Source organism: Sorex araneus, chromosome 2 (genome assembly GCF_027595985.1).
Source record: "Sorex araneus isolate mSorAra2 chromosome 2, mSorAra2.pri, whole genome shotgun sequence".
Taxonomy (NCBI): domain Eukaryota; kingdom Metazoa; phylum Chordata; class Mammalia; order Eulipotyphla; family Soricidae; genus Sorex; species Sorex araneus.
In genome coordinates this window covers 372,816,358-372,841,154 of record NC_073303.1, presented here as the reverse complement: position 1 = coordinate 372,841,154, position 24,797 = coordinate 372,816,358, and the positions used below count along the sequence as shown (strand labels likewise).

Below are 24,797 nucleotides of genomic sequence, written 5' to 3'. Positions count from 1 at the left end.
CCTGAGCCCCGCCATGGGTGACCTCTAAGTACAGAGCTGCAGAAAGCCCGGAGAACACCTGGGCGTGGTCCCACTCCCAGCCTTCCTGACCCCCCTGCAAACAAAACAAAAGTTATCTAGATTTTTATTTGCTGCTATAGTGCCTTTGGCTTCTATGATTCCATCTTAACCCTAGAAAGTAATTTAAACACAACATAAAATAACATAATTTGAGAAAACTCATTTCCTTGAAAAATAGAGGAAAGATGGCATTTTCTACAGCCTTCATTCATCTGCCCCTTCAATAACATAGTTGAGGTTTTACTGAAACGGAGAAGAAGAAGCAAGCAGTTTTTCTATTTTTTATTTTTTTAGCATGTCTCAATGTCAGTTATCAGTCAAGGAGAGTGACAGAATGACTTTTCACCCTTCAGACAGATTTATGACTCTCGTTAAAAATAATGGACAGTGCTTAAGCAGAAATTTTATAATTATTCCAGTCAAGTTGTTGCTGAGCTACAAAATATAATTAAGAGGCGTAATTGAAATATAAATTAAATTGTATATTTTGGTTCCATTTTGAGGGATGCCAAATTTGTGACCTGTCTTTCACAATTTCATGAGAAGGTGTTATTTTCAAAATGTCAAAATTTTCCTTCTTATCTTATAGATCTGTGTCTGATACTTCAGAGTGAAAAAAAGATAACCACAGAATCCAAGAACTCTTTTTTCACATCCTGCTTTCTCTGAGGATTACCCCTTGGAATCCGAGCTGCAGAATGAATTCTTCTTCCTTGCTACCTGGAATTTTGGGAATTTCTCTCCTCTGGCCTTGTTTTATGCCAACAGCGGACTCCAACGTGGAGAATGTTAAGAAACCAAGACAGACTCTTGTGAGGGAGAAACGTGGATGGACATGGCAACAATTTGATGTGCCTGAAGAATTAAATACCAGCCGTTATCACATTGGTCAGGTACTCTTGCTTTTCTAAGCGACTGTAGAAGACAAGTTGTATTTATCTAGAGGAATGGATCCAGGATGTCAGTGATTTTGGCTAAATCCCTTCTCCTTTTTTTTTTACATCGCTCACGTTCTTGTGGAAACATTAGGGTGATCTAAACACCAGCTTAATAATGGTTTCATATTTCGAAGCACCTGAAATGCTCACCAAAACTCAAGGAAGCAGGACAGCTTTGGTTTTCAAATTTCACTTTTGTCCCCCTGTGAGATGACATCTTGTTTGTCAACATCTGGGTGGCAGAGGGTGTTTTCCTTGGTGACAGATCAAAACAGCCACACTGAGAGTAATTGTATTTACCAACAATATTTAGCCCGATTTTCTCCTATGCTAAGTAAATGTTGATTTACCCCTCATGAATTTGTCATGAAGTACTTTAATACCCAGTCCCCTTGTCATGAAGTAGCTTCAAATGCCTGCGCACTGTATCTGATTAGTGAAGTTGAAGTACAAAGAACATTTTCCCTTTTTTCCATGAGTGTGTTTTAAGAACATCTCCTTAATGAAACAGAATATTTCCTATTTATATTTGGGGGTTTTATTATTTATTTGGCTCTCTTTAAACAGAGGTAATTACAGCAACATGCATGTTCCTTTCTATGAGACTCTGTCTTGAGATGAATGAACTGAAATAAGTTTAACCAGTAATTAACCAGCACTAAAATTTAATTGGGCCCAAAGGGTGAGGCGTTCAAAATTCATTAACTCTCTTTTTCTAGTGCTTTCAGGAGAACTGCAGTATGAGAGTGAGATCCAGGTTTCAAAGCAGTTCCTCCAGCCTTCATCCAAATAAAATAAATACATGCAGCTTAGATCTTAAAGTAGGATCCTAAAAGAAGAGATTTCTGTGTGTGTGTGTGTGTGTGTGTGTGTGTGTCTGTGCACGCACATGTGCACATACACGCATGTGTGTTTTGGGAGGGGGGTATGCATATGCTAAACTTCATAGTCTCATCCCTTGAGATTTTCTAAGATGAATGCAGGTAAATTACATTCAGGACGACATACATGAGGCCCACATTTGTGTCAGCTCATTAACTGAGTCTCAAACCCTGTGTGCCCCACCATCGCTGAGTAGGGGACAGTCTACCAAGGGCTGGTGACTTTTAGTGCCTTAAAGTTAACATGGCACTGCAGGAAAGGGCATCATCAGTGGGGTCACCAGTGAAACCTGCCCCTCTGCTGACCTCCACATTTTCCACATTTGTTTTTCCACTTCCACACCAATATTCCACTTTCACATTTTACGTAGTGATGAGTTTTTGCCTATATTTTTTCATCCTCTAAAAACAGGAGTAAAATATTCTGACAGATGTGCTTTCCTATACACAACTGATTATACTTGAGTAATACACAGACAAGTAGACAAAAATGAGCAGTAATGGATGGTCCTGGGCTTATACTAAAAAGCTGATAAAAACTGAAATGTAATTTATGTGTCCAAGAAAGTCTCACATTTGGTCAATTTTATGAAAAGAGATTAAATTTGAAAAGTTTAGTTAAATAAACTAAATAAACAGGACAAATGGAGATGCTACTGGCGCCTGCTCGAGCAAATTGAAGATCAACGGGACTACAAGTGATACAAGTGACACAAGTTAAATAAACACTTAAAGTGATATTTGTTTGCCAATTTATAGTCACCTTGTCACTGAAAAAACTCATTTTAAATGGAAACATAAAAAGTTTCCTAGCAGCACAATTCATGACACGGAAGTGGGTTGAGATTATGCCTTTTCTGACATTAAGTGATAGATGTTCTTATAGTGTTTTGACTTATATCTGGGTCTCGGTACAAAATCTCTAATGTTCAAGGTACCAATGTGACCCCTAGCACTGCACTGTATGGGAACATTGCCTATTTGGACCTTCGATCCCAACATTGCAAGTGTAGACCCCAAAACAGTATAATGGCACCTGACAAAAATATAGTGAGCTAAGAAAATACACCTAAGAATGTTGACTTATTCTGTACTTGAAAAGCATTTATCTATTACTAAAATTTGAACTATATTCATTTGAATATGGTGTGTCAAATTCTTAGCAAATAAATACATGGGTTTTGCAATAAATATAATAGCTTTATTGGAGAGAATGTCTTACCTCAATTCCTTAACACAATAGTATGAAGACTTCAATTTTATCCTATGAGTAATGGAAGTCTACTAAATTAAAAGAGCTACAGACAACAAGTCAACTGGAAGATTATTTATAATCTTTTACTTTCATTTTATAACTGTGATAGTCAATACTGTATTAAAATATGGAACACATAGTTATTTATACATGTTTAGATTTTCTTTGCAAGTCTATAGAAAAAATGATAGTCCATAGTAGTGCATAATGACTTGAGCTAGGAGAAAGGTTGTGCATTTGTTTAATGTTGCTTTCTTGGACTAGAGAGCGAGAATAGGGATTAAACCACTTCCCTTGTCTCTAGCTAACCCTCATTCAATCTCTGGCACTACATACAATCCCCTGAGTAATACCAGGAGTGATCCCAGAGCACTGAGTCCTGAATAGACACTGAGTACCCCTGGATATTCCTCCCAAGATATACTGCATTTCTTTTTTTTTTGCTTTTTGGTTCACACCTGGCAATGCACAGAGGTCACTCCTGGCTCTGCACTCAGGAATTACCCCTGGCCTGCTCAGGAGACCATATGGGATGCTGGGATTTGAACCCGGGTTGGCCGAGTGCAAGGCGAACTCCCTACCCACTGTGCTATCTCTCCAGCCCCATATACTGCATTTATTGAATTAACTTTATACATTTATATAGAAGTTTTTAGGGCATAATTGGTAAAGAAAACCACATTTTGCATTAACATTACATTTAGTTTATAAAATGTTTCCATTCGACATAAAATTAGATATAAAAATGCATGTAACCAATATCATTATAACCTTTACATATATATATAAATGCTATATGTAAATTTACTTCAATTTTAGCAGTACAGATAATGAGGACATGAAAATGAAATAAAAAAAATTAAGAAGGGGTAGATTTTGTTCAGAAGAAAAATATCGTAGATCTAAGTTGGGCAAAAACACAAGTGCTGAAGCCCCATGTTTTAAGGAAGATGTCTAAGGATCAGCTGGGCCTGAAGGTTAAGTCACAAATCCTCAGAAAGGCCCCTGGACTCTGCAAAGGTTTGTAAGAGCCAGAAAGATAGCACAGTGGTAGAGGCTTCCTTTCATGCATCCCACCCAGGTTCAGTCCCTAGCACTTCAGCACTGTCAGGAGTAAACCCTGAGCACCACCAGGTATGGCCCCCAAACCAAACAAAAGTAAAATTCAGACTCCCTTTTATATCTTTGCCTTTTCTGGGGGCGAAGGGGTTGTAGAGCACAGACATACTTGGATGTTCTCAAGGGCGACTCCCAGCTCTGGGTTCATAGATAACCCTTAGTAGCTCTCAAGGGACTGCAGACTGCTGCCGGTCCAACACAGACACCTCTTATGAAACTATGCATCTGCCGTTTGAACTTTGTCTATGACTCCTTCCTTACAAAAAGGATTAGTTGCATCAATACACAAGTCACTCCTACTATTTTTATGAAGATTAGTTGAGAAAGCAATAAAAATTAATTCAACATACAGGCAGGTAAATTCCCTATGGATGGTTGAGATTATTACTCTCTTCTCTACCACTTACATTTTTACCCAGATTTCCTTTTGTTTTTCTCTGTTTGATTTTTTTGCCTTGAGACGTATCATGACTGTCTCTATTCATGTAGATTATTATTTTATGATTATTATGATTATTTTATGATCTGTCTCCAAGTCCCAGTCTAATATATATCATTGAAAGTGTGGTTCCAGTGTCTTCATGGAGTATTCACGGAGCTCACTTAAAACAGCTTTGCTGTGTGTAATTTATGAAAAGGAGTATTCTTTCCAATGATTTTAGTTTCTAATTGATTCCTTTCTCCTAATGATCTTTACAATGAAAATTCAGAGACAACTTGATGGTCCATTTGAGTCTTCAGACTTTCATTGCGCTTTACTTCATATAATATGAGGAATAGATATAATTCTTGGAGAAAAAGCAGACATAAGAAGAAAAAGATCTAACACCATTCATTCGGGGAGTCTGGAACTAAATTGTGCCTTTTCTACTTGCAGTTACAAACTGATTTAGAGGATGGAAACGACTCATTCAAGTACGAGCTTTTGGGAGAAGGAGCTAATAACACCTTTATCATTGATGGCAAGACAGGTGACATATATGCCATAAAGAGGCTTGATAGAGAAGAACGCGCCCTCTACACGCTAAGAGCGCAGGTAATCGACACCACTACTGGAAAGGCAGTGGAGCCCGAGTCTGAGTTTGTCATCAGAGTTACGGATATCAATGACAATGAACCAAAATTCCTAGATGAACCCTATGAGGCCATTGTACCAGAGATGTCTCCGGAAGGTACTGCACGTTCGTTTACATCAGAGATACATTAACAAATACGCAAAGTTTCAAGTATATGTTTTAGAATTGAATTATGCCAGCTTTTACACTCACACTTCTTCTATAACTTTGTTCAATCAAATCTTTGAAAAATTTCATAAGTTTGTGAACAACAGCTCAAGACGTTATTAATTTTGATAGAAGATGCTATCAGTCTTCAAAGTTATCCAAAAAGCTTAATCTGTTGATTTTAATCATTCACCAACTTCTTGAGCTTACTCACTTGCTACTTTTCTTAGTATGCAAATTTCTTTCAAAAACAAAATACTCTTGTTTCTCAAATGAAAATTAGGTTCTCCTGGAAAATGTGCATGAAAAATAGTAAAGTATTATAAGATAAGTTATGCAACAGTATGGTTATCAAATCAAATATTATGAAAAATATAAGCAAAACACAGTAGTTGAATGCCTCTGCATGTCTGTAAGCATTTTTAAATTCATTTCCAAACTCAATGTTGCTTTTATAAACATTTATAATACAATGCCTATAGAAGAGAGTGTTTTTGGAGAGATAAAATAATTAAGTACTTTGGAAAAGAATAGAGCCTTTTAAATTGGGGAAGTGAATATGTGACTATGCAAAATTATTCTTTTCATTGTTAAAATATTGTTAAAGTTTCACAATATGTGAAAAAGTTTAACTCATATGGGCTGGAGTAATAACACAGCAGGTAGGGCATTTGCCTTGCATGCAACTGACCCAGGTTTGATTCCCAGTATCCCATATGGTCTACTGAGCACTGCCAGGAGTGATTCCTGAGTGAAAAGCCAGGAGTAACCCCCGAGCATCGCCGGGTATGACGCAAAATGCAAAAAAAAAAGCAATTAAGTCATAAAATTTATGAAGGAGGATATAAATATAACTAAATAATTATTTAAATTATGATAATTTTCATTGCAACTGTTACCAAAACATTTGATTTTTAGGACAAGTGTAAAAAGACATAATCCACTGTATTTATTTTTGTAACCATTGCAGGTGGCAATTAAAAACTACCTTTCTGCAAATATTCATAATAGATCTTTCCTATATAAATTTAGCAGTGCATTATGTATTAAGGGCAATTATTATTAATATAAATGGCATAGCACTATTTAATCTGGTCATTAGGCCATGAAACAGTTTCTAATCCCCAACCCTCTTCCTTTTCCTTATCTTCCTAAAACAGAATTGGAAAGGAGATAGATAAGGTAACTTCTACTGGGAACTTGTATCTTAAACATAATAGATCAGTATTTTAAAGAAAGATGGTAACATTTATTACTGCCTTTTACAAAAGTGTTAGGCAGGTGGTAAATATTCTGATTAATTTGCCATAGAATTTGGAGGGATTTAAGTAGTATATATTCAAAAGGGATGCTCCAAAAAATGTAAATTATGCCTTGTACTAGGACAAAGCTCCCTTGGGAAAGGTAATGAGTTTTCATATGTAGTAGAAGTGTTATTGACCTGTCACAAGCATGTCAGGCATGACTATTGATGCTGTCTACTTGATACCAATGTAGCTAGAGAAAAGATAACATACCTGGTAATGTCTCTGATGAGAAAAAAAGGGGATTAGTTCTGATAATAAAAAGGGGGTTTGTTCCTAAAGACAAGTGAATGGGATTATCCAGTGATTCAGGAAGAAAAAGACATAGAGGAGTTCTCCAGAGGAGGAGACATTCTGGCACACCAGGAAGCTGCCATAGAGCCATTTGACAAGTGTAAAGTCTTGAGTGATTTGTGGTAAAGAGCAGTCTGGTCAGATTGTGCAGCTGCAATTCCACGAGATTACTACACAAATGGAAGAAGAGGAGATAGTAGTAGATGGAGTCAACTTTTAAAGAATATCTGATATGCCCTAACAGTAACAACAAGTCCTAAAATGGAGACATTACTGGTGCCCACTCGAGCAAATCGATGAAAAATGGGACGGCAGTGCTACAGTGCCACATTAAGAACTAACATTTTATAACTGCGGGGAGTTATACAAGGAATCAATGTGTTTGAAGCAAGTGAAAAGATAAACTATTGCATGGAATAGGACCACAGAATTTGGGATATTAATACAGGAAACACAGTCAGATAAACTAATGAATTGGTTCATAGCAAACCAGGTAACATGTGGATGTTTATAAAGTAGGAGTGAATTAAGAGAAAATAGTATGAGAGTAAATGATGCAGGACTTTAGGCAGAGAAGAGGAGGTCCAAGATTGGTGAATTTGCATTCCGAAAGCAGGGAGTGGTCGAAAGGTCAACCTAAAGTCAACATGCGGCAAACTATAAACTATTAAATTTGTAATATTGGAAGGAAACTGCAAGGTGTGTGATACACTAAATCTATCACGATATTTAGTGTTAGCCTCACAGAAGTTGCTTCCATAAGAATCATAAAATATTACTCAGTGCAACATATCATGACCACAAATCCCTTTATGGATTGAAAGCTGAGGTGCATGTAGGTCATCGGAATTACCTTCCTGTGACTCAAGATATTCCCCGAAGGAGCTGTCGGGGTCTGGGCTTCCCATGGAATCACACTCACAGGATTGAGTAATTCTTTGTACCTACACATGGGAGCAAAGGGTGAATGGACCTGGGGCCGGAGCGATAGCACAGCGGGTAGGGCGTTTGCCTTGCACACGGCCGACCCGGGTTCGATCCCCGGCATCCCATATGGTCCCCCACGCACCGCCAGGAGTAATTCCTGAGTGCAAAGCCAGGAGTAACCCCTGAGCATCGCTGGGTGTGACACAAAAAGCAAAAAAAAAAAAAAAAAAAAAAAGGGTGAATGGACCAGTGATCAGCTACTATCAGAAATTTTATAAAGTATAAGGAAACAGAAGGATATTCCTACTGCTCACTCACCCATTTTGTCTGCTCGACTCTTTTAATTCCCGATTAACAATATTAACTATGATATCTATTTCTATCAATCTCAATCTTCAACTGGTAAATAATATGGGTACTTTTCCCTATGGGTGTCGTCAGTTTTTCATCTTCTTTCTCATCCTCTGCAGCTTCAGAGTTTCCTGAGTGCTACCGTTGCTTCTAAATTCTTTAACTACTTTTATTATATTTTACCTAAATATTCTTGTGTTGCATTGGAGTCATCTACTAATTACTATACTTGAGTGTACACTTTAAACTTACATTTTGACTGACTGCTAAAAGGAAGCTGCATGTAAGGATATTAGCCAAAGAGAAAACAAAACAATGAAAAGACAAGTTTTATCTTACTTATTAATTATACCTCCATTTACAACTCCTGGTGAGTTCTACTGCTTATGCTTATCCTTATGCTCGAAATCTCATTATTTTTGGACAAAATCTTTTTTTCCTGATTCACCTCTAAGACAAGAAGATTTTACTTGTACTGTGACTCAACATTATGTTTTCCTATTTGAATAGGCATTGCCTTTCACACAAACTGTAAGACATACTGGGCAGGGGTGAGACAGAATTTTCCTGGTCTGGAAATGACTGGGGTACTGGGTGTGAAATCCGTAGTTGCTGCACCAGTAGGCTGAAGAAGAAAACCACCAAATGTGCAGCAGCTAATGATGAAATAGGGAGTCTTCCTTCCCAAATTTCCCAGTGCAAAAGCTGAATATTGACACTAAGTCCATTTTATTGTTTGTGAATTAAGTCTCTGAAATAATAATTTTACTTTCCTTTAATGGTTGTTAAGAGTGTGCTGGGCTGGAGTGATAGCACAGTGGGTAGGGCATTTGTCTTGCAATATACCTGACCCGGGTTCAATTCCTCCACACCTCTCGGAGAGCCCGGCAAGCTACTGAGAGTATCCTGCCCATACGGCAGAGCCTTGCAAGCTCCCCGTGGCATATTCAATATGCCAAAAAACAGTAACAACAAGTCTCACAATGGAGACATTACTGGTGCCCGCTTGAGCAAATCCATAAGCAATGAGATGATAGTGATACAGTAAAGAGTGTGCTACAAAATTAACATATCCAAAAGACACAATCCTGCTGGTGGGCAGATTTAGGTTGAAAAATTCATAATGAATTTTCCTAATGAAATAAAAATTTTAAGTGAGCCACATATGATTGCTGACATGACCCTGGACAGACCTTATCTATTCTTATCAATAAATGCATAAACAGGCCTTTTTCAAAGCAACCCCCTCTCTGACATCATGGAGCCTCCCATGAAAGGAGCCATTTCCAAGGACATATTTTGTACTGGCAGATTTTTCTGTTCCTTACAATGACATATAAGATTGTCTAAATTCTGTGCATTGTTGATCTAATGTTTATGCACTGCAATGATTACCACAGCAACAACTCTAACATTCAGATGATTGTCACTTCGTATGTGTGTGAGAACATTTAAAGCCCCATCTTTTGGCAAGAAGCTTTGAGCTATATGATAGATACATCATTGTTGCTCTAAATACTGTGTGTTTCTCTCCAGAAATACATCTTTGATCTCCGCGGTGGTCCCTTTGAGCACCATCTGTGTTCTAGCCCCAGTAACCACCAGTCTACTTTGCTTCCATTTCCTCTGCCTCAGGTTCCACAAGTGAGATCCTCTACTGTGTTTGTTTGTTTGTTTGTTTGTTTTAACTCTTTCCTTCCATCATTGATGTTTTCAGGTCCACACTCCAGTTGTCACAAATAATAGATATATGTAGTTTAAAACATCTCTCTAGGCATGGTAGATGACGGCATAATATAAAACAGATGTTAAGTAACAGAAATATTAAAGTACAATATTAAACATAACAATTATTTATCTATATATAATGGACACTCTGCTAAAAGCTTATACATTTTTTCTACTAAACATTAGAACTTTGTATGAGTATTTCAGTTATTAGATTGTAACACCTCCCACAAAAAACACAGTTACTGAATTTTTAAATGAATGTTGTTATTCTTATCGAGAGAGAAGATAGTTTTAGGAAATGTTGATTTCTAGCAAGAACTTTTTAATATCATTTTAAAGAAAATGTAAAATTTCAGTATTTTAAGAAATATTTTAAATTTCAGTGATTATTTGAAAAACATACTTCACTCCCACAATCTGTGTTATTATGAAAGTATAATACTAATGCTTGCCTGATTAATATCTGTCCTCTATAAACTTCTTGGAAATAATTACATATTTTATTGAAGGGAATTCAAGTGAAATAATTAATTTAGCACAACAAACTCAATACTATTTTAACTTCATTTCCATTATTTAATATTTCAGCATCTCTCTTTCTCTATATATTTTTCTGGGGGCCATATCTGGCTGTGCTTAACTGTCTCTCTTGACACTGGGCTCAGGAATCACTCCTGGTAGAATCACAGAACCATAGGGCTTGCTGGGAATTAGACCCCAGTGAGCCATACGCAAGGCATGCGCCTTACTCACCAGATTATCATTTTAGTCTCTCAACATTATAATTTTTGATGTACTGGTCGTGATATGATTGCAGTACTCAAGGGTGACTCTTGGCAATTCCCTCGGACACTATGTCGTGCTGGGTTTGAACCAAGATTTTCCACCAGCGAGACAACTACCTTATTTTCTGTACCAACCCTCAGTGCCTACAGATGATTTTAAAGAAGAGTTTATAAATTCCCTTTGATTTGTTTACTAATAATTTGCCTTTGAAGAATCTGAACTTAAATGCTGTGATGAATATTATAATGTCATATACCTAACATGTTGAAAACTTTTCATTAAACACTAATGAAAATTTTGCTTGTGGGGTAACACTTGTCCATGAGGTCCTGGGTTTGAGGCCCAAGTTCTCATGACTCCCTGACGAATTCTGTGTGCTGCTCCCATAACACCAACACCATTCTTTCTTGATGTGGTAATGAAGCCTCATTTGTGTCAAGTTATAGTCTCTGGCCATAGAAAATGTTACAATATTTAATGGCTTGTGAAGAGAGGTTGGACTCTTTATCATTGTCTTGCCTAGTAGGAAAGGCAGCCATCCATCATTGCATTCATTATTCAGTAAGGCCTTTCTTAATTTCATGCTGCTACTTGTCTTCTCCTCAGGAATGTTTGTTATCCAGGTAACAGCCAGTGATGCAGACGACCCTTCCAGTGGCAGTAATGCTCGTCTCCTGTACAGTTTGCTGCAAGGCCAACCATATTTCTCCATTGAACCAACAACAGGTATCTCTGAATAAAACAAAGTAGGAATGAACATCATTCTAAGTTGATAAATGTTAGAGAAAAATAGTTTATACTTTCAAATATGACCAACATATAGGAACTGTTTTTATTAACAAACATGCTTAATATTTTAAGTACTTAGTTCATTTTTAACATTTTAGTTTATTTTTTAAGTTTGGAGATTAAATATTTCACATACCACAAATGATTTATGTGTGATATCAACTGTGTGTAAGGATTCTTAAAAATTATAAAAAATATATGCAATTTAAAAATAAGAGGGAAGGACACTCATAAGAAGTTGACAATAATTGATGTACAAATAGCATGCAACCATATTAAAACTCATCAGTCATCATGGAAATGCAAATTAAAACTACAATGAGATACACCTGCATACTACAGAAATGAATTTGATGTGCCTGAGTTAAGCATTGGATGTAGGAAGCAATATAAGACATTCCATTTTTAAATGTAGCTGTGTATTTTGTATGCTTTTATTTAAATGATAAATCTGATATTTCTATCAGAGCTTCTTTGTTGAAAGCTTTATCAAGTGGAAAGAATAACACATTTTCCCTCTTAAGCATATATTGACTACAGAACAATTATGAGGAAGTAATTCATTTAACAAATGTTGATTGTTTGTTCAAAGATCTAGACCTGTGAGTCTTGTATTTAAGGATTTTTTTTCAAAAGTGAGCCTAAACAAAACCCCACGAGTTTAAAATCACCCCGCCAGATGTAAGCACTTGTCAAAAGAAATAAATGTTCACCGTTGTTAATAAGAATCAAATGTCATCACCTAATTATTATGATGAGCGCTGTAAGTTCGATGTAGAGGTGGTTTTATTTTATAGTTTTTCTCCAGGGCATCATTTGTACATTAGACACAGAAAGACTGGTTGAATTCTAAAGAAATTAACCAACTAGAAATATGCTAATTTTAGTAATAAAATAATAATTGTTTTTCCTATTAAAGGAGTCATAAGAATATCTTCTGAAATGGATAGAGAACTCCAAGATAAGTATTGGGTCCTCGTTCAAGTCAAGGACCTGATCGGTGAGCCTGGGGCACTATCTGCAACAACAAGTGTCTTAATTAAGCTTTCTGATGTGAATGACAACAAACCTGTATTTAAAGAAAGTAAGTAGAAAGCAACTTGACTTTTCACTTTAATTTAATTATAAGCACTCACTCTCTGCTTTTCTAAAGCTCACAAAACATCACTTGACTTTTACAAAACAGTTACAGAGATAACTGTTTTCTCAACCTGTGGGGAATTTTTCACTTTTATTGAAAAGGGGTTCTGTAGAGGCTTTTATAAGTGTGGGTTCTGTAGAGGCTTTTATAAGGGAAGCACACAATCAGAATACACCAACCACCTCCTTTCCAGAATTTTGAATCCCTCCCCAAATTATTATGATCTGTGCATTTCCTTAGTAACTCATTCAAGTGGATATTAACAAAGGGAGAGATTGAGAAAAAAGTGACTAGTAGAAAGTGTGTGTGTGTGTGGGGGGGGGGCTTCCTATAGTCCACACATACAGGGTTTTATAATTTTGTAGTTGATTTACATGTGCAAAATATCTTCACTCATTCAAAGGTTTCTACCGCCTGACTGTCTCCGAATCTGCACCCATTGGCACGTGCGTAGGGAAAATCGTGGCATATGATTACGACATAGGAGAGAACACAGACATGGATTACACTCTTGAAGAAGATAGTTCCCAGACATTTGACATCATCACCAACGATGAGACCCAAGAGGGGATAGTTCGGCTAAAGAAGGTAAATATATCTAAAGTGTTTGCTTTGAAAGACAATGCAAAATCTAATCAGAGGTACGTAGAATTATTTTGAGTGGCCAATTCTTTTTGCAGAATTAAGTAGCCCAAATGAGAATGGGTGATTTATATTTTTAGGGGGGAAAGGGGATTTAGAAATGAGAGGGTTAATACAGAGCATCTTGCTTTTAGTGTAGAACTGTTGTTTATATTGCTGTGGTGGCCACACCAAACAGTTCCTAGGGTCCTCCTGAAATATACAGTGTGGGATTGAATTCCAGATCTCACATTTGTATGGCACGTGCTCTACCACAGAAGCATCAAAGAACAGTTGGTTTTGCCTTCCCATTCAAGAACACGTTAAAATAATTAGGTAACAGAATGTTAAATCTGTGTGAATTAGAATGGTGTATTTCAATCATAAATGTAATGGATTAATGATCCCCACATTTTATAATAAAGGATCCAAAGCAATGTTCCATGCAAATGTTTCCTGATCATACCAGAGGAATCCACATACCTACAAAATAAAAATCCAACAGAAAAGCAACTTCATTTATTTCATTATTTATATTTGGTTTTTGGGGTCACAACCGGTCACCACTGGTGCGTAGGAGTAACTCCTGGAGCTGCACTCAGGAATCACTCCTGGTGGTGCTCAGGGACCGTATGGGATGCTGGGGATGGAACCAGGGTTGGCAGCATGCAACACAAACGCCCTACCCACTGGACTATTTCTTTGGCCCGTTCAGTTAACGACCAAACATTGATTTCCCATGCAATTATTAACGTAATTTCTTCTGGTGTATACTGCCCTCTTTCCTGCAGAAAGTGGATTTTGAGGTTCAGAACAACTATCGCATTATAGCGAAAGTCACAAACCGCCAGGTGCCTGAGGAGATGGCGATCTATCACGAGGATCCTTCCGTCACCATCATCAAAGTGATCGTGGAGGATGAGGATGAACCTCCTGTCTTTCTCCTCCCCTACTACAGTTTTGAAATCTCTGAAGGAAGCCCTTTCGGATCCGTTGTGGGCGTGGTCTCTGCCATTGATCCAGATCAGAGGAATTCTCCAATGGGGTATGTCTGCAAAGCCCAGCCTTTCTTGAACGCCTTGGGTGAATGCAAGTGAACTTGAAAATACAACTGCACACTTACCTGTGTGTAACTGCAGCTACTCCATCTGGATCTGGAGTAGCTACAGTTCTCCAGTGAGAACTGAACGATTTTCAACAAGTTAAGCTGGGATGTTTCACTGTTGGTTAAGATGGGGTGAAAATGACAATGTGCAAGAAATGGGCAATAGCTTATTCAAATTCTATGTATCGATACTATTGTGATGAGCAAAGGAAGAAAAAGATGCCCTTGAGAGGCTCATGAGATCAGAAACAAATCGATCAACTAGGGTTGATCTTAACACCATTTCAGGAACTGAGCATACTTTTACAAGAGCTTGTTTAAACAAGGTAAAAGTGAAAATTGCCCATTCAGAAAGACACTTTGTCAAAATTAGATAATGGTTCCCAGACTATTAAACTAGTCTGTTACATTCAGCTCCTATAGACATTTCTTGTTTTTCCTTACCCAATAATTAAATTAGACACAAAATCATAGTCTGTTGAATGTTTCTTTTCATCAACTTCTCTTATTCACCCATTTTCCGCATTCAGCAGTCTATAGAATTACAAAATTATTGTGTATTAAGATGTTGGCTACTGCTTCTTCTTGAGGGGTATGGAATAAAATATTATACCAAGGAATTATATAGTCATATATAAGTATTGCTTGCATGTTTCCTATAAGTAAAATAGTACATATAAGTGAGGAAAATGAGAGAGCCATATTAAAATATTAGCAGAGGGCATGTGTTTCAGTTTATCATCACTGGAGGTCACTTACCGTATTCTCTACTAGAGTTACTTTGGCTCAGTTTACCTTATATACCAAAGAAGTCATTTGTAGTAATAGTATATGTGTACCTATCAAAAAAATCAATTCCTTTTATGGGCATTTTTTCATTTAGAAGTGATTTTGAAATGAGATATATATATATACACACATATATATGCATATATATATCACAATTTTTCCCATGTGATATTCATTTTGACATAGACTCTAAAAATACGAAAGCAAAAGTAGTTGATATGAAAATACCACTTTATCTCATTTCTGGAACTCTTTTTCTCTTCTCTCTGTATCTTCCATCTTCCTTCTCTCATTCTTTCTTCTTGAAAACAAAGTACAGAGAAAATTTTTGAAATAAATAATTTCAGCTCGGGTTTGAATTGATGGTATCTTTATTTAATACTCTTATGGTAGTCAATTTGGGGAAAGAAGAAAGTTTACCCCATAGAGATGTGCCATTATTTAGAGGAAAGCATATTGATATGTGATTCACATATTACTCAATTAAAAAAAACTCATAATACTTAACTTTTCCATCTTAGCTTTTTTATGGATATTCCCAAGCTCAATTTCACTGAGTTAAGTGGTTAACCAAACTGGCTAAACAACAACAATAAATTCTTGACATTGTTAAAGGGCAGATAAACTTGGGAACTAAAATATATTTTTATCTGAATCAAAATAACAAGCTCTATGATAAAAGACTACAAAAATCTAGGGTATAGTTTTGAAGGAAGAATGCAATATTTAAACCTGAAAGTGAGAGGATACAATTATATTAGGAGCTTCCTGTGTTCAGAATTGGAGTAAGTCTTCCATCACATAATTTGGATGAACTTCATAAAGCATTTCCCATAAGATTTTCATCTTATTATCATATTGTCTAGATTTCAGCTGTAAGGAACTTATGCTTTCGTCACCTACTGCTCATGACTCATTCTTTGAATGTTATTAAAATTTCCATTTCAACTAAATCTCTAGTCAGACTGAAATATTGTGTAAATATGAGAAATACAGTGTATTCTCTTATGTTAGAACAAGTTAGATTCATAGCAAGAAGAAAACAATTGAAGGAAATAAAATATGTTCGAGCTGAAGCGAACAATGGAGAAATATATTGAAACCCAAAGCTGTAAAAATAGACCTCTCTCTAGTCAGAAAACCAAAGGAAATGACAGCAAGAAGAGACCAAAAATCCCGCCATTATGAATGAAAGGACATAGAGCTCTTGGTATTCATTAAATATTGTAATATGGAAATTCTATGGAAAAGTCATATCCACAACTGAGACCCATTTCTTCACAGAGAAAAACTAAAAATATCACACACATTTTGTAGATAAATGAAAAGACTCGAATCTGAGTCACCAGGTCTGTGAGAAACTGCTCTTCCTGGGAGCAGGGAGTGATCTTGTAGGGAGTTCAGGAGTAACTTTCCTCCTGTAGAAGAGTCTGACTTGAAACTTCCTTCATCTGTGGATAAAGGAAGGATTTAAAAATCCTTGATACACTTGTAGAGCACTAACCCTGCTTGGAAAGATCTAGATTTTGTGTAGGTCCCAACCTCATGTGTCTCCTCTTGCGCTGTGAAGTACAAGTCTACTTTCGAAGTGACAAAATGTCACAAACGGCGGGAAAACAGCGGAAATGCAAGGTAGGGCCTGTAAGGTGTCAGAGCAAGGTTGAGACTTTGACCAACTGGACATTAAGCCTCCTGATGGTGAGAGAATAAATCTCTGTGGCTTTGAGATCCTAGTTTAGGCTACTTTGGGCAGTCTGTCTAGAAAAGTAACAATTTTATTAGACACATGTGTATGTAAATATTTAGTGGTACATTGTTTGCAATCATCAAAACTCCAAAATCAATCAGCGGTTCTTTGATTTAACGGAAGAAAAACAGCAAAGCAATCATGTAGTTATGCCCCAGTGAAGTATGCAAATGAGTGAAGACTGACCCATGTCCAGGAAAGTAAATTTCCTCCCCTGTGTGGGCCAGGGGTATTGGGGCAGTGTGTGATTTATCAGTGGTTTATAATACTCAGCTACTCTCTCAAGTTTGGAGTCAATACCCACCCTCCTAGGAATTCTCATGAAATGTATAGTACTTACGTGAGAAAAGGGAATAAAAAAACAAGTATTGAGGTAGTTCACTGCAAGGACAGTATGAAGCAGAAATCATGGATGGGATTTTTCCATATGATCAATAGACTGGGGTGCCATGGGGGCTCTCTGTGTGGCCAAATACATAGAAGTCAGGATCACAGAGTAAATATTGTGATATGTATGTAGAATTAAAAAAAACACACGATAGTGAGGATATGTTTAAAACTGGATAGAACTATTACATATGCATTTGAAAGTATTATAAGTAAGTGATGTAACCGAAATGGTGGAATGGGTATTTTAAAATGACCCAGGTAAATTTAGAAAACAGATTTGCAATTCTAAATCTCAGAGGTTTCTGTGCTTGAGTTTTATGTTCCAGTAACTGGACACTTTTGCCTGGCTCTTGATTCATAAACACAGTGCTATTTTATGTGTATTTTCAAGTTAAACTAAGAAGTACACTTACATTATAGTAATAAGATTTGTTTTTGTTAGAAGAGGTTTCAAAAGAGAAACAGAAAAATTCTTAGTGAAGCCTGAGGGTTAGATAGCAATCTGAACTATCATTTTGCACTATGTATTTATTTATCACACATGTGTGCAGACAGAAGGATGATAAGAAAATAAATGTAGACACTTGTGGATACGCATGCATACATCTATTTTATTATCCACACAGAGAATTGAGAAGCAAAGATAGAGAATACCACCTCCAGAGTCTGGTTTTTAATATAAATCTCCAATCAAAGGTCTGAGACTCTTTGAGCCATGCTTGATTGATTGTAGAACTGTGTAGGACAAATGCAAGACACAGATTATTTGGTGGTTTGAGAGAGTAAATAAGAATAAAAATAATAGATCTTTACAGAAAACATACATGAATTGAGCTAAAGTTACTACCAGTGTCCACTGTTGCAAATATTCAGGCAACACTTCTACGATAATGATAATGACAATTGGCCTATTACATAATATAACCATCATTAAGACTGATATGTACATAGAATTTTGAAGAACAAGTTGAGGGAAGAGATGAGGAAACCTGAGAACTAATGCAACCTGGAAGCCTGAACTAGGTTTCCTGAATTTGAAAGCTTTAAATGAGAAGTGGTGAAATCCAATGCAATGCTCTGGGGATGAAAGGTACAGCATGAGGTATCCTTGGGGTATTGTAGCTTCCCAGAGTGGGTGCTACTTACCCTCTAAGGGTGCAGGGAAAATGGGGAGGAAGGGAAGTAGCAGTCTGTGCAATAGAGAGGCTGCTTTTTATTTCATTTGCCTAAAGAAAGTATGCTGGGGGCATGAAAAGAGTGAGGACTCTGAGTGATTTGTTTTCTCTGCAAAGGAGCAAGTAAAGTAAGTTTGGGAGTCTCTGGTGTAAATAAGTATTCTGTCTTTATCTCTCATTCTCTCTCCCATTCTCATGCCCTATTTCTCTCTCACAAGCATATACACACAGTCACAAAAACACATATAAGTATATAAGCACATGGATCTATCAGATTTTTTTAAAGAATAGAGTCTGAACCTTTTTATTATGGTTTTTTATCCTTCTTCCTAATTTTGAACAGATGCTTTCAAAACTATGAAATGTCTTTAACTTTCGATTGGTAATACTTGAAGTGGTGATTTATAGAACCAGGATTTTCTAAGCGTGGTAGGCAACACGGGTTCTGTCTAACCACCATTTGACTCTGACCTCCCATATCCGGGGTAAGAAACTGCTTGTAAACAGTTAGAAGCCATTTTAAACAGACTTAAAACCAAAGTCCTCTAAAGCCTAATTCTCTGTAATTTCTATTTTAATTCTCCTCTGAACATCCAGCTACAAATTAGCATGATATTTTTAGAGCCCCATCAATTGAAGATTAAAATATTCTCATCTTTTGCCACATAATTATGGCGAAGCTCATTGATGTCTCATCAAAGTCTTCAGGAATGTACACGCAATGTGAAGCCACTGTGAACCCGAGCTATTGCTCTTCTTTAATTTTTATTATTGATCATTTGCAGGCAGCTGAGACATGCTGAGTACTTCAAAGACTTCTTTCATTGTGGAATTTGAGATTATTTTCCAGGCTTGTTCGTGAGGGAATTTTATTGTCCTGTTTCTTTCCATGCAGGATCTAATAACATATTAGATCAATTGTCCTTACAGTTGAGATCATCTATGTAGAGACTGTATTTTTATTGAATATTATCAAGTTGTTTCAACAAACAGAAACAAATATTTCTCAGATGTCAGCGATCATTACTTATTGTGTGATGCACAGATTTAGAAGCAATTTTGTGGTGTAGAAAAAAATTCCATAGTCTAGGCCATCAATACGTTTTACATCATTTTGAAGAAAAATAAAAATGTCTTACAAACCTCAATGTTTAGCCCACCTTTTTTTTTTTGGTCTTTCTTATTCATTTTGCCACTTAATTTTATCCCATATATATTTCACATAGTTTAAGTCCCCCTTGCAAATAAAAATTAGAGATATTTGTTTAAATTTAGAATGTATCAATTTAAATCAAAACATACTTTTCATTTCTACTGACCAGAATCTTAAGGTATAAAATGCATCCTTTCGTAAATTGGGCAGGATTGCATTAGCAATGTGGAGTATACATCAAAGAGTTTGTCATTGCCTGAAAATTGTCTTCTATTTCAGCATCCTAGTGAGAGTATAATAACACTGAGAGTTCTTCCTTTTGCCGCAGGTACTCTATGACCAAAACCAGGATGTTCACTGTTGATGACAATGGCACAGTCATCACGACACATCCTCTCGATCGGGAGCTTAATGCTTGGTATAACTTTAGCATTTCAGCCATTGAAAAATGTGAGTACACATTTGGGAACCCATACATGGGCCACTGTCACTGTTATGTTTCTTTGGGGCCACACCCTGCATTGCTCAGAGATTACACCTGGTCCTGAGTTCAGAGATCACTTCGGGAATGTTTGGGAGGGACCATATGGGGTGGTGGGAATTGAACCCAGGTCAGCAGCATGCAAATGCCCTACCTGCTGTACTATCACTTCGGCCCCATTACTGTCATTTATATGTGATTCAGCCTCTAAAGGTAAGTGCTAAAGGTGACTTAAAATGTTGTTGGAGATATCATTAATGATATTTCATATTTTAATTGATACAAGTGTGTATATTTTATTATTTTAATTTAGCATTGTAATCTCACTCTTATTACAGTTTATTTTCAGGCATAAACTGAAATACTTTTAATATGATTTTATTATTATAATAATGCTTAAATCATGTGATGGACTATAAATTTGCAGTTACAAAATATATGTCAAGGATGAAGGGTTGATACGCAGTAAGATTCTATTACAATTTTTTTTTAATTACTGAGAATTTATGGAAAACAGAATTATTATGGTGATCGTTTCACACTGTATACACACATTGTTTGATTTTATACCTGAAATTAATACAATGCTGTTGTTAATTATACTTTAATTATAATTAAGTAAATTAGGACATAGGAAATAAAAGAAAAACATAAAAATACAAACCAAAAGTCAATTGAATTTCTAAAATCTTTGTATAATCTAGTGATTGGTTCTTCTAATGTGTTCCATGGATACAGTTTCATATGAATTTCTAAATTTTACAAGATTATTTTTTCTGGCTAAGATGATATTTTATATATATCCTTGTGGGTTCCTTTAAAAGTTATGAGCTGATAAAAAAGGAATGCTTTTTAAAAATATATATCTATGTTTAAAAATAATTATGAAAGGAAATATGTTCTAAAACTTCTTTTATGGGAATTATTCCCTATAAATAATTTATCTACATTAAGGCAGAATTTTAATTTAGATAAATATGGAATTAATGTTATACAGTGTTTTACAATGATAGAACTAGTAGAGAGGTACAAAATAAGTATTAAAATGGACTAGGCCAGATGGCTAATATCCAAAGAATACCAAGGGCAATACCCAAGGCATATACCAACAAATACCAAGGGCAATACCTTAGGCATATACCCAACGAAAACCAAGGATAGTACCCAAGGCATTGGACATAGAACCAATTAATACCCAAGAACCAATACCCAAGGAAAGTAATTTGAATACTGAAAACATTTTGTATAACAAATGGCCTAGTTGGCTAAAGCAGCTAATACCCAAGGATGATGCCCAAGGACATTGTGTATTATGACTGACTAATACCAAAGGACAATACTAACAAGGGCAGTAGGAATGGTCCAGGTGAAAGCTCTTACAGGTGGTAGTGGGGAGAGTGCAGGTAGAATAGAGAAGTGACCAATATGACAGTGATAGTTGGGAAAGATCACTCTGAACAGGAACTGAGTGCTCAAAGGAGGTAAAGGGGCACACATGATATTCTTTCAGTACCTGTGTTGCAAACCATAATGCCTCAAAAGAATATTAGATAGAGAGAAAGGATGAGAGAGAGATTGAGAGAGAGAGAGAGAGAGAGAGAGAGAGAGAGAGAGAGAGAGAGAAGCAGACAGACAAACAGGAAGCAGAATAATGTCTGCCATCAAGGCAGGCTGGGTATAGAGGCCCATGGGAACTGGGAACATTGGTGGTGGGAAATGTACACCGGTGAAGTGACGGGTGATGGAACATTGTATGACTGAAACCCAATTATGCACAACTTTGAAACTGTACATCTCACGATAATTCAAAGATACATAAATAATTAATTTTTTTCAAGACTAGTAGTGGCATATCCTATATCTAAAATCAGATTGAGTAGCAGCTAGGGAACCAACCTAAACATTCAGTATAGGTGTTAGAAATAATCTTGAGTATTAGAGACAAGGTGAACCTTCCAAGGGAGATTTAAAACTTCAGACAGTGAAATCTAATCTTATATCAATATGATTATGTAAAACAATCTGAAGAAGGTCAACAATAAACATTCACTGTGTATATGCCGGCATGCCATCAAAAGAGGAATACATATTTAAATTAACCTGATGAGATCAGCCATTCCACTGGTCCAATCTTTAATAGTTCTCAGTGACCTTTATCTTTTTAATTTTTTTTAAAAAGGCAGATGACTTCCTTTTTATCTTGTCAGAAGTTGATAAAATCATCCTGATTGACCACTTGGACTAACACAGGAGTTTATTACCAATCCCATTGTTTATCTCATGGATTTTCTGACATACAATGAGGAATTAAATTTGTGAAAGGCGATGTTTGACGATGCAAACTTTCCTATGAATTTTTGCGCAGAATTTTTATGAGCTTGTTTACTTTCTGAACTTGCTTTTGAAACACATCTCTTAGCTCCCTGGCGCAGTTGGCTGTGGAGACGGTGGCTGGAAAAGCATCCCAGGCATATTGTTTTGTCCTGCACTGAAAAGCTCTATAGAAACACTGCAGGAGACCTTGGGTCTGGATTTTGAATTTTCCATTTGAGGAAACAATAAAGGCAGGGGGAGCAAATGTTACAAGGGAATAAATGTTGGATGCAACAGAAGAAATGCCAAGGCTTTGGTGTCAGAAGACACAAAGATGTTTACTCGCAAAGCAAGACACTTTTATTCATTGGGGATTTCTAAGAACACATTATTTATAATGTCACTATTTACAAATATATCAAGAAAATGAATGCCAAGCGGTTCAAGAGAAGCCTGGATTTTCATTTTTTAAAATGTTCTTCTGTATAAGATAGTCTCAGCCATAAAAGAGCACATTTCAATGGGTTATACAAGTAATTATTCAATATAATCTTATTTTATATAAAGGTAGATGTTTTGGAGGAATATAAAATGATATAAACAAAATAATTATTATGTGCACTGTCAGGAAACAACATTCTTAAAAATTATGTGTTGTGTATTCCTTCATACAAAAGAAAATGTAATGAATTCATATAGGTAGGGATGGATGCATAGGTGATTAGTATGGAAAGTTTACTAAGTAATTTAATCAAATCTTCTCAGTCAACTAAATGATTACATTTTATCATGTAAAGATGTCCTGAAGCATTTCCTGGATTTGACTGTAAAAAAAGTGAAATATCACAAAAATCAAAGTAGTAAAGTATTTAGGTTCAAGATAACTGCTGCCATAAAAACTATTAATTCAGCATGTAATTATTTCCTAAATAGCATAAAATATATCACCTTTAATAAATATCATAATCATGATACTATTGCTTTTAAAGGTGATGGACAAATATTGGTGAGCTTTTAAAAAATTAAATTTTATTAAGTAGTTCATGCTTATTTCATATAAAACTTGATATAACTTTGTTAAAATTTTGCATATGCACGAAACAAGAGAACCTAGAAGAAATGGATAAATTCCTGGATTCATCTCCCAAGACTGAACCAAGAAGACTTGGAATACCTGAATAGATCCATTAATATCAAGGAAATTGACACTGTAATCAAAAGTCTCCCCAAAAACAAAAGCCCAGGCCCAGATGGATTCACTAGCGAATTCTTCCAAACATTTAAAGAAGACATTTTGCCAGTTCTCCTCAAGCTTTTCCAGGAAGCTGAAGAAACAGAAACTCTCCCAAACAGTTTCTATGAGGCACATATCTCCCTAATACCAAAAGCAAACAAAGACACCACTAAGAAGTAAAACTATAGGCCAATATCCCGGATGAACACCGATGTGAAGATCTTCAACAAAATATTAGCAAATAGAATCTAACAACTCATCAAAAAGATTATAAACCATGACCAAGTGGGATTCATCCCGGGGATGCAAGGATGATTTAACATTTGAAAATTAGTCAACATAATCCATCATATCAACAAAACTAAAGTTAATCATATCAATAGATGCAGAGAAAGCATTTGACAAGATCCAACACCTCTTTATGATGAAAACTCACCAAAATGTGTTTAGACGGAACTTTCCTCAAGATAGTCAAAGCCATCTACCACAAACCTATGGCAAGCATTATTCTCAATAGGGATAAACTAAAGGTCTTTCCTCTAAGATAAAGGACAAGACAAGGATGCCCACTCTCACCACTTCTGTTCAATATAGTACTGGAAATACTTGCAATAGCAGTTAGGCAAGAAAAAGACATAAGGGCATCCAGATAGGAAAAGAAAAAAATCAAGCTCTCACTATTCACAGATGATGTGATACTATACCTAAAGAATCCAAAAACCTCTACCAAGAAACTCTTAGAAACGATAGACTTGTACAGTATAGTCTCAGGCTATAAAACCAATAGACAAAAATCCATGGCCTTCCCATACGCAAATAACAAGGCAAAGGAAAGTGACATGAAAAAAACAATCCCGTTCACAATTGTGCCCCAGAAAATCAAGTGCTTTGCAATCAGCCTGACTAAGGAGGTAAAGGACCTCTGCAAAGAAAACCACAAAACGACACTCCACAAAATAAAAGAGGACATCAGGAAATGGAAACATATTC

At 36.2% G+C, this 24,797-nt stretch overlaps 1 protein-coding gene across 2 annotated transcripts in view; it reads left to right on the top strand.

Annotated features, from left to right (window-relative positions):
• Window positions 1-653: 653 nt before the first annotated feature.
• Window positions 654-24,797, top strand: part of CDH19 (cadherin 19) — a 61,695-nt gene continuing 37,551 nt past the window's right edge. The window contains exons 1-7 of one of the 2 annotated variants that reach the window (XM_055129000.1): window positions 654-953; window positions 5,131-5,289; window positions 11,493-11,595; window positions 12,578-12,742; window positions 13,203-13,387; window positions 14,212-14,465; window positions 20,108-20,229. In XM_055129000.1, the coding sequence (XP_054984975.1) occupies window positions 759-953; window positions 5,131-5,289; window positions 11,493-11,595; window positions 12,578-12,742; window positions 13,203-13,387; window positions 14,212-14,465; window positions 20,108-20,229 (1,183 nt within the window). In that variant the 5' untranslated portion in view covers window positions 654-758. Of the gene's footprint in view, window positions 954-5,130; window positions 5,426-11,475; window positions 11,596-12,577; window positions 12,743-13,202; window positions 13,388-14,211; window positions 14,466-20,107; window positions 20,230-24,797 lie in introns of both variants that reach the window. The other variant, XM_055128999.1, reaches the window with a different exon arrangement.